The following is a 13,582-nucleotide window of genomic DNA, read 5'->3' as shown; positions in this document are numbered from 1 at the left end:
CTCTGGAGCCCCATGAGCAGCCCGGTTGGTGCTGGCCATACCAAGAGAAAAATACTGCCCACGTGAGCAGTCAGAGGCCCTTTCTGCCTTTGGCTAGAGCCTGCTGGGAGCGCCAGCTGTGAGATCTGTGGTCTTGGCACACGAAAACCTTACTACTGGAGCTGAGCCCCTAGCCGCACCGACGCCTGGGGAGTTTGGCTCTCATTGCCGTGGCCCCATGGCTTGGCACTGTCTGGGCCTTCAACTCAGTTGTCTTTCTTCTCCCCCCACAGCTCATCTCCAGCCGGAGGTATCCGCCAGTATATCTTACCAGGGATGTGACTGGACACTCGTTCCTTCAGCGCTTTGCTACTGGGCAATCCAACATGGCCAGGGTAAGTCAAGACAAGGAAATGAACAGTCTCTTTTGGAAATTTGAGGCCCTAGCTTATAGGTCGATCCAACCTGTCACTCCGACTTGTGACTCCGGCAGTTTTCCCATCCATTTGATCCACCAAACCATCCATCCATCCTTTTATATGGAAGGCAGTAAAAATGCTTCAGTTTGGAGAAGCAAAGCAATTTTCTATTAAGTGAAAATTACAGGCTTTTTTTTTTTTTTTTTTTTTTGTCAATGCTTTGAGTGAAAGGTGAATGCATTTTAAAGTACATTAAGCATTACTTAATTTATCTAGGTGTTTTTCTTTTTATTTTAATAGCTCTTAGTGAAAAATATCAGTGTGTAAACTGGGCGAGGTGGCGCATGCCTTTAATCCCAGCACTTGGGAGGCAGAGGTAGGAGGATCACCGTGAGCTCAAAGCCACCCTGAGACTACAGAGTGAATTCCAGGTCAGCCTGGGCTAGAGTGAGACCCTACCTCGAAAAAAAAAAAAAAAAAAAAAAAGAAAGAAAAGAAAGAAAGAGGGCTGGAGAGATGGCTTAGCGGTTAAGCGCTTGCCTGTGAAGCCTAAGGACCCCGGTTCGAGGCTCGGTTCCCCAGGTCCCACGTTAGCCAGATGCACAAGGGGGCGCACGCGTCTGGAGTTCGTTTGCAGAGGCTGGAAGCCCTGGCGCGCCCATTCTCTCTCTCTCCCTCTATCTGTCTTTCTCTCTGTGTCTGTTGCTCTCAAATAAATAAATAAATAAAAATACTAAAAAAAAAAGAAAGAAAGAAAAATATCAGTGTGGGCTTTTTTTAAAGTACCCCTCCCAGTTGCAATTAACACACAGCTTAGATTAATGGGCCCTTTAATCTTGCCTATATTTAACAATGTTCACCTTTCCCCTGTGTTTCTAAAGCTCATATCGCTTACTCACCAATAGGCCTTTGTTGTTTTCTCCACTAGTTTACCCTTACCACTGGACTTTGTACACTCACTACCTTACTCACTTCTTCCTGTTGGTAATTCTTTTTTAAAATTTGTTTATTTACTTTCATTTATTTACTTTTATTGTTTGATTTTTCGAGGTAGGGTCTCACTCTAGCTCAGGCTGACCTGGACTTCACTATGTAGTCCACGGTGGCCTCGAACTCACGGTGATCCTCCTACCTCCTCTTCCTCCTGAGTGCTGGGATTAAAGGCGTGTGCCACCACGCCTGGCCCTATTTTTATTTATGTATTTGAAAGAGACAGATAGAGAAAGAGGCAGATAGATAGAGAATGGGCGCACCAGGGCCTCCAACCACTGCAAAGGAACTCTGGATGCATGTACCTAGCACCTTGTGCATCTGGCTTACGTGGGACCTGAGGAATCGAGCCTTGAACCAGGGTCCTTAGGCTTCACAGGCAAGCACTATGTGCTAAGCCATCTCTCCAGCCCTCCTGTATCTAATTCTTATTGAATGTCTTTTATATACCAGGCCCTGTGCTGGGTGCTAGGAAGATAAACTCATACATTCTACTTCAGGCCTGTGTGACTCAGGCATGGACAGATGGATAGGCTGTTGGATCTCTTTTGCTTTTGTTTTCCATTAGACTTAGCACTGTATTTGTTGACCAAATGAACAAGCATTTGGATCAGGAGCAATAGGGGTTCACAGGCCAGGCAGGCTCTGCGTGAGGAGCACGGCTCTATAAGTGGACCTGCATGTGGTCTTTCTTGGCTGTGTCTAATCATCATTTGGTATCCTTGGATACCTGCGACTCTGAAGGAAAATAATACTCTGCTTTTGCCCATTTTTTTAACCCACCGTTGTAACTTTGTCCTCCTTTGACTGCCTGGTAAACTTATTTGTCATTCAGTGTCCAACTCACACGTTAGCTCTTAGTGAACAGGTCCCTGGCCAGTCCTTGGCCCAGGTCCCCGAAACGTCCTTTTGTATCCTCAGCACTTGTCACACCTTTTTTGTCACATGTAACAGGGGTCACCCTGCCCAGGCTCTGCATGCTCTCAGTTTGGTGTCCTTGGCTTCAGCACAGGACTTGTGTGGATAGCCCCTGGACTGGCCACTGTTCTTTTTTTTTAAATATTTTTTGTTCATTATTTATTTATTTATTTGAGAGCGACAGACACAGGGAGAAAGACAGATAGAGGGAGAGAGAGAATGGGCGCGCCAGGGCTTCCAGCCTCTGCAAACGAACTCCAGACGCGTGCGCCCCCTTGTGCATCTGGCTAACGTGGGACCTGGGGAACCGAGCCTCGAACCGGGGTCCTTAGGCTTCACAGGCAAGCGCTTAACCGCTAAGCCATCTCTCCAGCCCTGGCCACTGTTCTTTAGGCCACAGAGGGTGCTCTCCCCGATGCACCCTGCCGAGCAGTTCTTCAGCAGAGCCCTCTCCTCTGTCGTGGAGGCACGGCCCCCTGCAGGACCCCAGCGCCTGCAGCCTCTGCTGCTTGCAGAGGCAGGAGGCCCTGGCCAGGACAGAGCCCGCGATTGCCAACTCTCTGCTTCCAGAACTGCTCCGAGTGCAAAGACAAGAGGGCGGCCCACATCCTCTGCACCTACTGTAACCGCTGGCTGTGCAGCTCCTGCACAGAGGAGCACCGGCACGTTCCTGCCCCGGGGGGCCCACTCTTTGCCCGGGCCCAGAAGGGATCTTCAGGTACCCCCCTCCCCCTATCTTCTCATATGCCCTGAAACACGGATGAACCCTTAGGTCCCTGGAGAACAGCTCTCTGACCTTGCTTCACAGCTGAGGCAGATGGTAGGGGTGGTTATAGAGTCTTTTACAAACGAAAAACCTGCCACAGAGTCAAAGGGGTGACTCACCCCAGCCTCTGCCTGTTGGGTGGGGGTGGGGGTGGACAAGGGTGGGCGAGATGCTGCTGGGAGCGTAGTCATCATCATCGTGGAAGCTAGCTGACCTCCTACTTTGCACCTTTATTTAGAGCCGTGTATCTCAGAGCTAGGGACTTAACAGTCTGGATCACATGTGCCCTTGTTGCCCATCCAGAGTCAGCTGTTTCACTGTCAGTCTTCTAGAGAAAACCTTCTCTGAAAGCCCCTGAGTTGTGGGAGGCTTTTGTGCTTGTCAGGTCCACAGGAAGCAGAGTTTGGGGCCGCACGGCCTAGCAAGGCTGAGGAGCAGCTTCAGCCCCATCATAACCGAGTCCTGATGAGTAAGGAGGTTCAGGCTTATTTTGAAGGGCTCATCACCCTGCCGGAGATCCATACACAGTAGGAACAAGTGTCTTCCTCATCTCTGGAAGGTGGCAGGATGCCAGGGTTTGATAGTGTGCTGTTTGTGGATCGTGGAGTAAATTCAGCCAGGTTAAACCTGCATGCTTCCCTGTGCCCCTGGAACCTCACTGCTCCCAAGAGAGGCCTCCCCTGTTTGCATCACCCCCCTCAGACTCCCGTGTCTGTGTTGGGGCTCGAGGGCTGCTCAGCAGAACTTAACTGAGAGGTCTCCGCGAACAGGAGACGCCTACATGATCTGTCATCTTCTCTGGCAGGGGTGAGTGGAGGCTCTGGGGACTTCGCCTTGTACTGTCCTCTGCACGCTCAGGAAGTGCTCAAGCTGTACTGCGAGACCTGTGACGTGCTCACCTGCCACAGCTGCTTGATGGTGGAACACAAGGAACACAGGTGGGGCCACCGGGCCACCTGCAATGGGCCGGGGAGGGCTCCGCTCTGCCTCGCCGAGAGGGCTCCGGGCTCCCGGGGCATCAGAATCCTCTCCATTCAGCAGGCCAAGGTGCTGCACACCTATGATCCCAGCACTTAGGAGGCTGAGGCAGGGGGATGGTGAGTTCAAGGCCAGATGGAGCAACACAGTGAAACCCTATCCCAAGGGAATTAAAAAAAAAAAAAAAGTCTTCTTGAGCTTTCTCCCTACTCTTGTGGGGCTTCTCTGAAGGACTCATGGGACAAAGTGCATTGTATGCCAAAGTCAGAGTGCCTTTGACTGTAACCCTGGCCTGAGACAGTGCGCCACGTGCTTGGGACAGGAGTCAGCCCCCCCCCCCCCCCAGCTTCTGCTCTGTCTCCTCCCTCAGGTGCAGACACGTCGAAGAAGTTCTGCAGAACCAGAGGATGCTTCTGGAGAGTGTGACGACGCAGGTGGCACACAAGAAATCCAGCCTCCAGACATCTGCAAAGCAAATTGAGGACAGGTAGCACAGGCTGGTTCCTCACCAGCCCTGGAAACACTCTCTCCCCCTGGGTGCCAATACAATGCCATGAGACTTTGTGCTCATGGGCAGGGGGGTGTGAGGTTGAGCAGATAGGGTGTATGTCCTGGCCTCAGAGGTGTCCGTGCCAGCGAAGCTTCTTTGGGTCATCGGTTGGTGACTGAGGCTGAGTCTAGATGATTAGGGTGGATCTGGGCCAAAGTACATGCCTATGAGCCATCCAGGAGTGGACCTGAGAATAAGGGGGTGCAGTGGATCCTGGGGAAGAGAGAGCTCTTCTTTACTAGGCTGTAACAAGTCTCAATCTGTCTTCTCTTATCATTTCCCAGTGTTTTCCATATGAATATACAAATGGCATGGCATTGGTTTTCACATAGGAAGAACAGGAACCAGAAGCTTAGTTGCATAGGAGCTGCGGAGTTGGGCATATATACCATTTGTTCATTCCCTGCAGTCCCCAGTCAGGGACTGCCTCCATTTTGTTGATGAGGAGGCAGTGGTTCAGAGAGGCTAGGTGACTTCTCTGAGGTAACACAGCTAATCAGTGACCAAGCTGGTTTGGAAGCTAACCCTTTGGTGACTTCAAAGTCCATGACCTCTCTTTTTTTTTTTTTTTTTCAAGGTAGGGTCTCACTTTGGCTCAATTTTTTTTCAAGGTAGGGTCTCACTTTGGCTCAGGCTGACCTGAAATTCACTCTGTAGTCTCAGTGTGGCCTCGAACTCTCAGCGATCCTCCTACCTCTGCCTCCTCGAGTGTTGGGATTAAAGGCGTGCGCCACCATGCCTGTCTCTCTCTTTTTTTTTTTTTTTAAGTAGTTTTACTGATATGTAATTTACACACCATAAACCAACCTTTAAAAGTATACAATTCAGGGACTGGAGAGATGGCTTAGCAGTTAAGGCCCTTGCCTGTGAAGCCTAAGGACCCAGGTTCAATTCTCCAGGACCCACGTAAGCCAGATGTACAAGGTGGCACATGCATCTGGAATTAGTTTGCAGTGGCTGGTGTATACATTCTCTCTCATTCTCTGTATCTGCTTCTCTCTCTTTCTCTCTCAAATAAAATAAATAAGGAAAATATTTTTTAAAAAAGTATACAATTCAGAGTCGGTGTGGTGGTGCACACCTTTAATCCCTTTAATCTGGGAGGCAGAAATAAGAGGATCGCCATGAGTTCAAGGCCATCCTGAGACTATATAGTCAATTCCAGGTCAGCCTGAACTAGAATGAGACCCTACCTCAAGAAACCAAAAAAAAAAAAAGCATACAATTCACTGCTTTTTTGATATTTCACAGACTTGTGCAATGTACCATTGTTATCTGGTTTTATCACAGAAGAAGCCCTGCACACACTGCTATATACGTGCCCTGCGCCCTGGCCGTCCGTAGTCTTGGAAACCGCTAGTGACTGTCTTATCTGCACACATGCTCTTCCTCCCGCCTCTGGAGCATCCTGCTGTTGCAGACAGTGCATTATAAGAAATCACACCCAGATGTGCTGCCAGTAATGTGCCACCTGGCGAGCTGGTGGGTTGACCTGGGTGTGGATTTGAAGTTTACCTAGAGAAAACCAAGTTGAATTTGAGGTGTTGGCCCGGTTAGAGCAAGGGATCTAAGGTGTATAAGGAGTGGGAGCTAAAAGTTCCCTTTTCTTTTCAAATTAATTTTTTATTGACAACTTCCATAATTATAGACAATATCCCATTGTAATTCCTTTGCTCCCCCGACTTTTCCCTTTGTTTTTTTTTTTTTTTTTTTTTTTTTTTTTGAGGTAGGGTCTCACTCTGGTTCAGGCTGACCTGGAATTAACTCTGTCATCTCAGGGTGGCCTTGAACTCATGGCAATCCTCCTACCTCTGCCTCCCAAGTGCTGGGATTAAAGGCGTGCGCCACCACGCCTGGCCACTTTTCCCTTTGAAAATCCACTCTCCATCGTATCTCCTCCCCTCTCAATCAGTCTCTCTTTTATTTTGATGTCATGATCTTTTCCTCCTGTTATGATGGTCTTGTGTAGGTAGTGTCAGGCACTGTGAGGTGATGGATATACAGGCCATTTTGTGTCTGGAGGAGCATGTTGTAAGGAGTCCTACCCTTCCTTTGGCTCTTACACTCTTTCTGCCACTTCTTCTGCAATTGACCCTGAGCCTTGGAAGGTGTGATAGAGATATTGCAGTGCTGAGCACTCCTGTCATTTCTTCTTGGCACGATGGTGCCTTCTGAGTCATCCCAAGGTCACCGCCATCTGAAAAGAGAAGGTTCTCTACCCAAAGTGAGAGCAGCGTTAATGTACGGGTATGGACGTTAAGAGAGGAGCTCGCCGGGCCCTGGTCTGTAGGCAGCCTCCACGGCGCCGACTTTCATGTGTGCTGCCTCCACCCTCACGGGCCCCGAGGGAAGGGCTCACGGAGTGTCCTCACGTTTCCAGGATTTTCGAAGTGAAGCACCAGCACAGGAAGGTGGAAAACCAGATCAAAATGGCCAAGATGGTCCTGATGAACGAGCTCAACAAACAGGCCAACGGACTCATAGAGGAGCTGGAGGTATCCATCAGCAGCCAGGGCTGGAGTCCAGATATTCAGCTTCCACCGCTCCCTGCTCGTCCCTGCAGCTTAAAATGTCTAGCCTAATTGTGGGAGGGTGGTTCGTTACGGGCTGGAAAACGAGTCCAGATTCATCAGTGCAATGGATCTTAGGCAGCTGCCGTCCTTGTCTAGGCAGGGTTGAAGTCGTGGAAGAGGGTCACCTCCCATAGGTTATGCCCAAGAGATGTGACATTCATTTCTTTCTCCACTCGCCATCCATTTTACATTATAAACTCTCCCACCATCTCTCTCTGTCCCTTCCTCCTTCCATCTGCAGCCCATGGCTGCTTCTCTGGGGGGGGGCAGTCTCACCTGCCCTCGGGGTTCATACTGACACACGCCGGCCACCAGGCTTTCCTAGTAGGTCCATGAGCAGCACCGAGGACTCTGTCTTCTCCGTGTGTCCCAGGGCATCACTAACGAGAGGAAGCGGAAGCTGGAGCAGCAGCTACAGAGCATCATGGTTCTCAACCGGCAGTTCGAGCACGTGCAGAATTTCATCAATTGGGCTGTCTGCAGCAAAACCAGTGTCCCTTTCCTTTTCAGCAAAGAGCTGGTAAGAGGAACCCCAACCCTCACTCCCCCGAGCCTTCCCTTAAAGCAGATCAGAGGGGGGCTGTCCTCAGATGGGCCTGTTTGTTAGGTTGGAAAGAGGAGCAAGATAGCAGCTTCATCTATTCTCCAAACCCCACCACTGGTTTGGGTTAGTAAATGAATGCCATCTTTTACCAAATCCCATAGAACAAATATCTGGTTCTAGCTCCTCCAGGTAACACGTCTGGGAAAGGATGTAGTTCTTTGTTATAGGTCATGGACTCAGACATTATCTTGGCTGTGAGCCATCTGCAGACATCATCTAGACAATTCCTGGGCTCTAAATCGGTGACCAAGTGGAAAGGAGGAGCTGAAGAAGATTTTAAAGTGTTGGGCTTGGGAGGATGGTAATTCCCAGAAGTTGGAAGAGTTCCCCCTTCCTCCCAGGGGTCTTGCTGTGTAGCCAATGCAGGCATTAAACTCTATATCCACCTGCTTCTGCCTCCTGAGTGCTGGGATTCCAAGTGTGCAAGAACACACCCAGCTGGCAGAGGATGAACTCTGAGAGATGGATGTATTGAATCAGAGATTCTATAGGACATCTGAAGGCTGGTTTGGTAGCCTGGTCTAAAAGCCAGAACAGTCAAATTTGGGGAAAGAGATGTGGGAGTCACTGGGACATTAGTGGTGACACCATGGGAGAGGATGAGGAAGAAGAAGAGGAGGGTGAATCTGGACCCAGAGAAAATGTCAGCATTTCTACAGAGGCAGCAGAAGATGGGTGACAAAGAATGAAAAATAACTTTGGGAGGGCACCGTGTGCTAAGTGACAGCTCCACACTGAAGTGGTCAGCGTCATTCAAGAGTGAAACGGGATGAACAGTGAGGATGACCCCGTAGAGCTGGGGCTCCGGAGTCCCTGGTGACCTCCTTAAGTCCCAGCAAAGCAGAAGAGTCAGATCAGCGTGAGACTGAGGATGGAAGATTAGGAGGGAAATAAAGGAGTTTGAGGAGGAGGCAGAATTGGGGGAAACTTTGTTTTCAAGTTTGGCAAATATTTGCCCAGTTAGTGTGTGGGAGAGGTGTGTGGTGGAGCGTGCACACTGGGCTCAGAGGGAACTGGTTAGTCTCCCACACAGTCAGGTGCTCAATGGAGGTCAGTGTGCAAGTAGCAGAGTTCTGTGTTTGGGAGGTTTATTTTATTGTATTTTATTTATTTTAAACAGGGTCTCAGACTGGAGAGATGGCTTAGTGGTTAAAGGGTTTGTCAGTGAAGCCTAAAGACCCAGGTTCAATTTCCCAGAACCGATGTAAGCCAGAGGTACATGGTGGAGCATGCGTCTGGAGATCATTTGCTATGGCCGGAGGCCCTGGCATGCCCATTCTTTCACAAACAAACAAGCAAACAAACAAACAAACAAACAAACCGTCATGAAGCCCAGGCTGGTCTTGAACTTGCTGCATAGTCAGGATGACCTTGAACTTCTGATCCTCCTGTTTCCACCTCTTGAGCTGTGAGATTACGGGCGTGTGCCACGGTGCTCAGTTCATGCAGTGCCCAGGGTGGAACCGAGAGCCCTGTGCATGCTAAACAGGCGCTCAACCCACTGAGCCACATCCCCATCCCCTAGGGAGTCTTTTTTTTTTTTTTCGAGGTAAGGTCTCACTCTAGCCCATGCTGACCTGGAATTCACTATGGAGTCTCAGGGTGGCCTCGAACTCCTGGCGATCCTCCTACCTCTGCCTCCCGAGTGCTGGGATTAAAGGCGTGCGCCACCATGCCTGGCTGGGAGTCTGCTTTTTATAATCTCTTGTTTCCTCTGTGAAGTATAGAGTAATAGATAATAAGAGGCATTGGGTGTGAGTGGTACTGAAGCTTTTATTTATTTTGGTACTGAAGCTTTCAAAGTGTCACTGAACACAGTGGAAGAGGAAGGTGACAAGAAAGGAAGTGACAAGTAAAGGGAGCTAAGGGGTAGGCTGGGCTTCTAAGGATGATCCTGAAAGTAGTCACTACGTGTACGGCTTTACAGAACATGGCTTTTGGGTGCCTGGATCGAGCTGAGCTCAGGAATTGACGATGAGGAGGGAATTAGGGCACTAACGATACGGTAACTGAAAATAGTGGGACGCTGGGAAGACTGTGGCCTGGAGGAGCAGGGCTTGCAGAGTTTAGTGAGATCGAAGGCGAGGAGCCAGTTATGATCAGAGAACAGGTTATTGGAGTTCATGGTCTAGATAATGAGCTGGGTCTAGTGATGGTGACTGAACTGCAAATAGAGGTGAAAATTGTTGATGTTAAAAAAAAGTCAGGAAAATAAGCGAAGCTGTCGCCCGAGCCATCAGTTGTCTATTTTGATTGGAAAGGGGTGAGTTGGATTTTGCCGAAGTCCTGAGTGACAGGGTAGCTCACAAAGGGAAGCGGATGAGATGACAAAGGAAGAAGGAAGCCGAGAGGGCTGGAAGGTGATTTACATCCTGGTGGACGGACAGCAATGGTGAGCTCAGAGAATGTCTGCGTAGCTTTAAAATGAAGTGATGCCAGCATGAGTGGAGCTGCCAGGCAACTGACGTCCCGAGAGAGACTTAGAAATCACGTGACGCCTGGCTGGGATAAGCATGAAGGGATTTAAGAAGCCTGGAGAAGAAGAAGGGGTTGGAAGGACAGGAAGATCCTAAGGGGCAAGGAACCAAGAATATGGGGAATGACCAAGAGGCTAAAGGGCCACGACCTTCAAACTTCCAACCTGTCCAAAGGCCGAGGGAGAGAAGTTGTAGGCACAAAAATGGCCAAACAAATAACCTGGGGGCGCTGCTGTCAGATTGTGTTTCAGATGCAGCGGTTACTGGAGACAAGTTGTAACACGGACCCTGGCTCTCCTTGGAGTATCCGGTTCACTTGGGAGCCCAACTTCTGGACCAAGCAGCTAGCTTCCCTTGGTGAGCCAAGACCTACTCCGCAGCCTCTGTCTTAACTGCTAGGAACAAGTTGAGGGAATCTGCTTAGCTTTCTGGGTAGGCCAACAACTACAGAAGAGAAAGCACTGCCTGAGATTGCCAGGGGCGTGGAAGCATCACGTAAACCTTGTCGTGAGGAGGAGTCGGGAGGACGGGCAAGTGTACTAACGGTGGCAGTGCAGAAGTCTGCGACACCAGTTGCAGCCTGAGCCTTCTGTTCTGCATGAATACCCCCGTTACCTACGTTTCACTGAGGGAGATGTGGCCAGACTGCTGTGTGGCCGTGTGGCCGTGTAGGTGAATGTGTCTCCGTGGCCACATAGGGTATAGCTGTGTGAGTGTGAGCAGGGGCATTGTGGCAATTGTCAGACTGTGTGATGCGTGTAACACATAAGCCTTCTTTGTGGTGGCAGTGGAAGCAGAAAATTAATGACCCTGAGCATTTTCTTCCCTGTTGCAGTAATTTGCTGCCAATCAGTCTTTAGGCAGAGTGTGGACAACTTGAAGATGTGCCAGGTGGATAGCCTGATGGGCTTGTTAAGCTAACCTCTAACTGCTGCCTTCACGTGAGGCTGTGAATCTCACTGAAAGTTTTTTGAACTTGGCAAAGTGAGAAGTGGTATCAGAGTCATCCTTTTGCTTCCTTCTCCTCTTTGGTTTAATTTGGCTGACTTTTGGTGGGCACCTGCTGGGCACTAGAGAGTCAAAGGCAGATCAAAGGGTCCGAAGGACTTCAGTTCCCAAGCCTATGAAGTGAAGGGGCACTAGATGTGGCCTAGCCACTCACAATGCCCAGACCTCAGAGGGCAGTGCCAGTGTCCAGCATTGACCTGGCATGGGAGCTTCATCAGACTGTCCTACACATGATTTCCCAGGCATGTACCTGGGTATTTTTTCATATGTACCCTTTGCTATTTTCCAGCATGCTTCCCCCTATCCCCACTGTTGCCTTGATATTGATTTATATTTATTTCTGGTGTGTGTGTGTGTGTGTGTGTGTGTGTAAAAGAGAGAGAAAAAGAGAGAGGAAGAGAGATTCTTACATGTGTGTGCAGATGTACATAGTCTATACACATAGGGTATCCTCCCTCCTCTGTCTCTGCTGCCTTATTTTCCTGAGACAGAATCTCTCACCGAACCTAGAGCTCACCGTTTTCAAGTTAGACTGTCTGACCACTGAGCCCCAGTAATCCTCTTGTCTCGGCTCTCTTAGTGTTAGGGCTATAGGCATGCGCAGCCATAACCAGCTTTTATTTATTTACTTATGAGATATACAGAGAAAGAACGAGCATGCTAGGGTCTTCAGCCTTTGCAAATGAACTCCAGATGCAGGCGCCCCCTTGTGCGCATGTGTGGCATTGCATGCTGTGCCACTGTGCGTCTGGTTTACCTGGGACCTGGAGATTTGAACATGAGTTCTTAGGCTTCGCAGGCCAGTGCCTTAACCGCTAAGCCATCTCTCCAGCCCATGGCCAGATTTTTATGTAGGTGCTAGAGATCAAACTCAGGCTCTCATGCTTGTGTAACAAATGCTCTTACTCACTGAGCCATCTCTCCAGCCCTTCTGCGTGTTGAGTGTCTTAGTGAGTCTCCACTGCACTGTTGTGTAAAAAGGGATAGATGCTATTGGAAAGAGCACATGGTTTCCCTAGCTGCAAAGAGCCGGGGCTGATCATCTAGTGGTCAATTCATCGACATCCTTGCCCTCCAGAGCAGGCCACGCAGGTGCTACCTCTGGCATCATTCTAGACTGAATCTTGGAGATCAAGGGTTGAGGTTCTTAATCTCTCTTCCAGGTCTAGGTTTGTCGAATATTCCTTGGCCCTAGCCTAGAAGGAGGAAGTGGCAAGGGAGAGGATCAGCTGCACCTTGCCTTTTGGAAAACCTCTGTCTTCTGTGTTTCAGGCTGCATCACCACCGAAGGCGGACAACTGTCTCGAGTGGACACTGCGGCGTATGGAGGCTTACAGGGGCCGTCGTCCTTTTATCAAAGCCACCAGTCCGCGGCGGCTCAGCAAGAGGCCCTCAGCCACCCCTCGCACAAGTTCCAGGCTCCGGCCCTGTGCTCGTCCTCCGTCTGCTGCTCCCACTGCGCTCCAGCCTCACCTTCCCTCAAGGGCCAGGTCCCCCCACCCAGCATTCACCCAGCGCACGGTTTTCGGCAGCCCTCTGAGATGGTGCCTCACCAGCTGGGCGCGCTGCAGTGCCCCACCCTGCTGCCCAGGGAGAAGGAGTTGACCTGCAGCCCCCACCCTCCAAAGCTAATGCAGCCCTGGCTGGAAACCCCGGCCCCGCCGGAGCCCGAGAGCTCCTCCCAGCGGCCCGCGCAGCCGCTGACTTCTTCCCAGCCCGTGTGCGTGGTCCCCCCGCAGGACGTTCAGCCGGGAGCCCACGCCCAGCCCGCCTTACAGACACCCTCCATCCAAGTCCAGTTCGGGCACCACCAGAAGCTGAAGCTCAGTCACTTCCAGCAGCCGCCCCAGCAGCAGCTGCCCCCGCCGCCCCCGCCGCCCCCGGCGCCCCAGCAGCCGCCGCCCCCTCCCCCGCCTCCGCCCCAGCATCTGGCTTCCAGCCAGCACGAGAGCCCCCCCGGGCCCCCCTGCTCCCAGAACGTGGACATAATGCAGCACAAGTTTGAGCTGGAGGAGATGCAGAAGGACTTGGAGCTGCTGCTGCAGGCCCAGCAGCCCAGCCTGCAGCTCAGTCAGACCAAATCCCCTCAGCATCTTCAGCAGACCATTGTGGGGCAGATCAACTACATCGTGAGGCAGCCGGCGCCGCCCGTCCAGTCCCAGAGTCAGGAGGACACCCTGCAGGTGAGCTCTGGGAACACCGCCTCGCAGTCCCGGCCGTGGCGCGCGCAGGAGAGGGTTTCTCCATCTTAGTGTGGCCTTGAGTTCAGCCCTCACATCTCAAAGCTACCCAGGACCTCCCGCTGGAGCAAAGCTGAGGA

The 13,582-nt window shown here is 50.9% G+C and overlaps 1 protein-coding gene across 1 annotated transcript in view; it reads left to right on the top strand.

The window, feature by feature from the left end:
• Positions 1 to 275: 275 nt before the first annotated feature.
• The window catches only part of Trim66 (tripartite motif containing 66), a 40,790-nt gene continuing 27,483 nt past the window's right edge, over positions 276 to 13,582 (top strand). The window contains exons 1-8 of the mRNA XM_045146309.1: positions 276 to 374; positions 2,877 to 3,024; positions 3,878 to 4,010; positions 4,421 to 4,537; positions 6,981 to 7,095; positions 7,547 to 7,693; positions 10,494 to 10,611; positions 12,535 to 13,445. Of these exons, the coding sequence (XP_045002244.1) occupies positions 366 to 374; positions 2,877 to 3,024; positions 3,878 to 4,010; positions 4,421 to 4,537; positions 6,981 to 7,095; positions 7,547 to 7,693; positions 10,494 to 10,611; positions 12,535 to 13,445 (1,698 nt within the window). The 5' untranslated portion in view covers positions 276 to 365. The remainder of the gene's footprint in view (positions 375 to 2,876; positions 3,025 to 3,877; positions 4,011 to 4,420; positions 4,538 to 6,980; positions 7,096 to 7,546; positions 7,694 to 10,493; positions 10,612 to 12,534; positions 13,446 to 13,582) is intronic.

The sequence above is a fragment of the Jaculus jaculus genome, chromosome 3 (assembly GCF_020740685.1).
Source record: "Jaculus jaculus isolate mJacJac1 chromosome 3, mJacJac1.mat.Y.cur, whole genome shotgun sequence".
Taxonomy (NCBI): domain Eukaryota; kingdom Metazoa; phylum Chordata; class Mammalia; order Rodentia; family Dipodidae; genus Jaculus; species Jaculus jaculus.
This window is presented reverse-complemented; position numbering and strand designations above follow the sequence as displayed.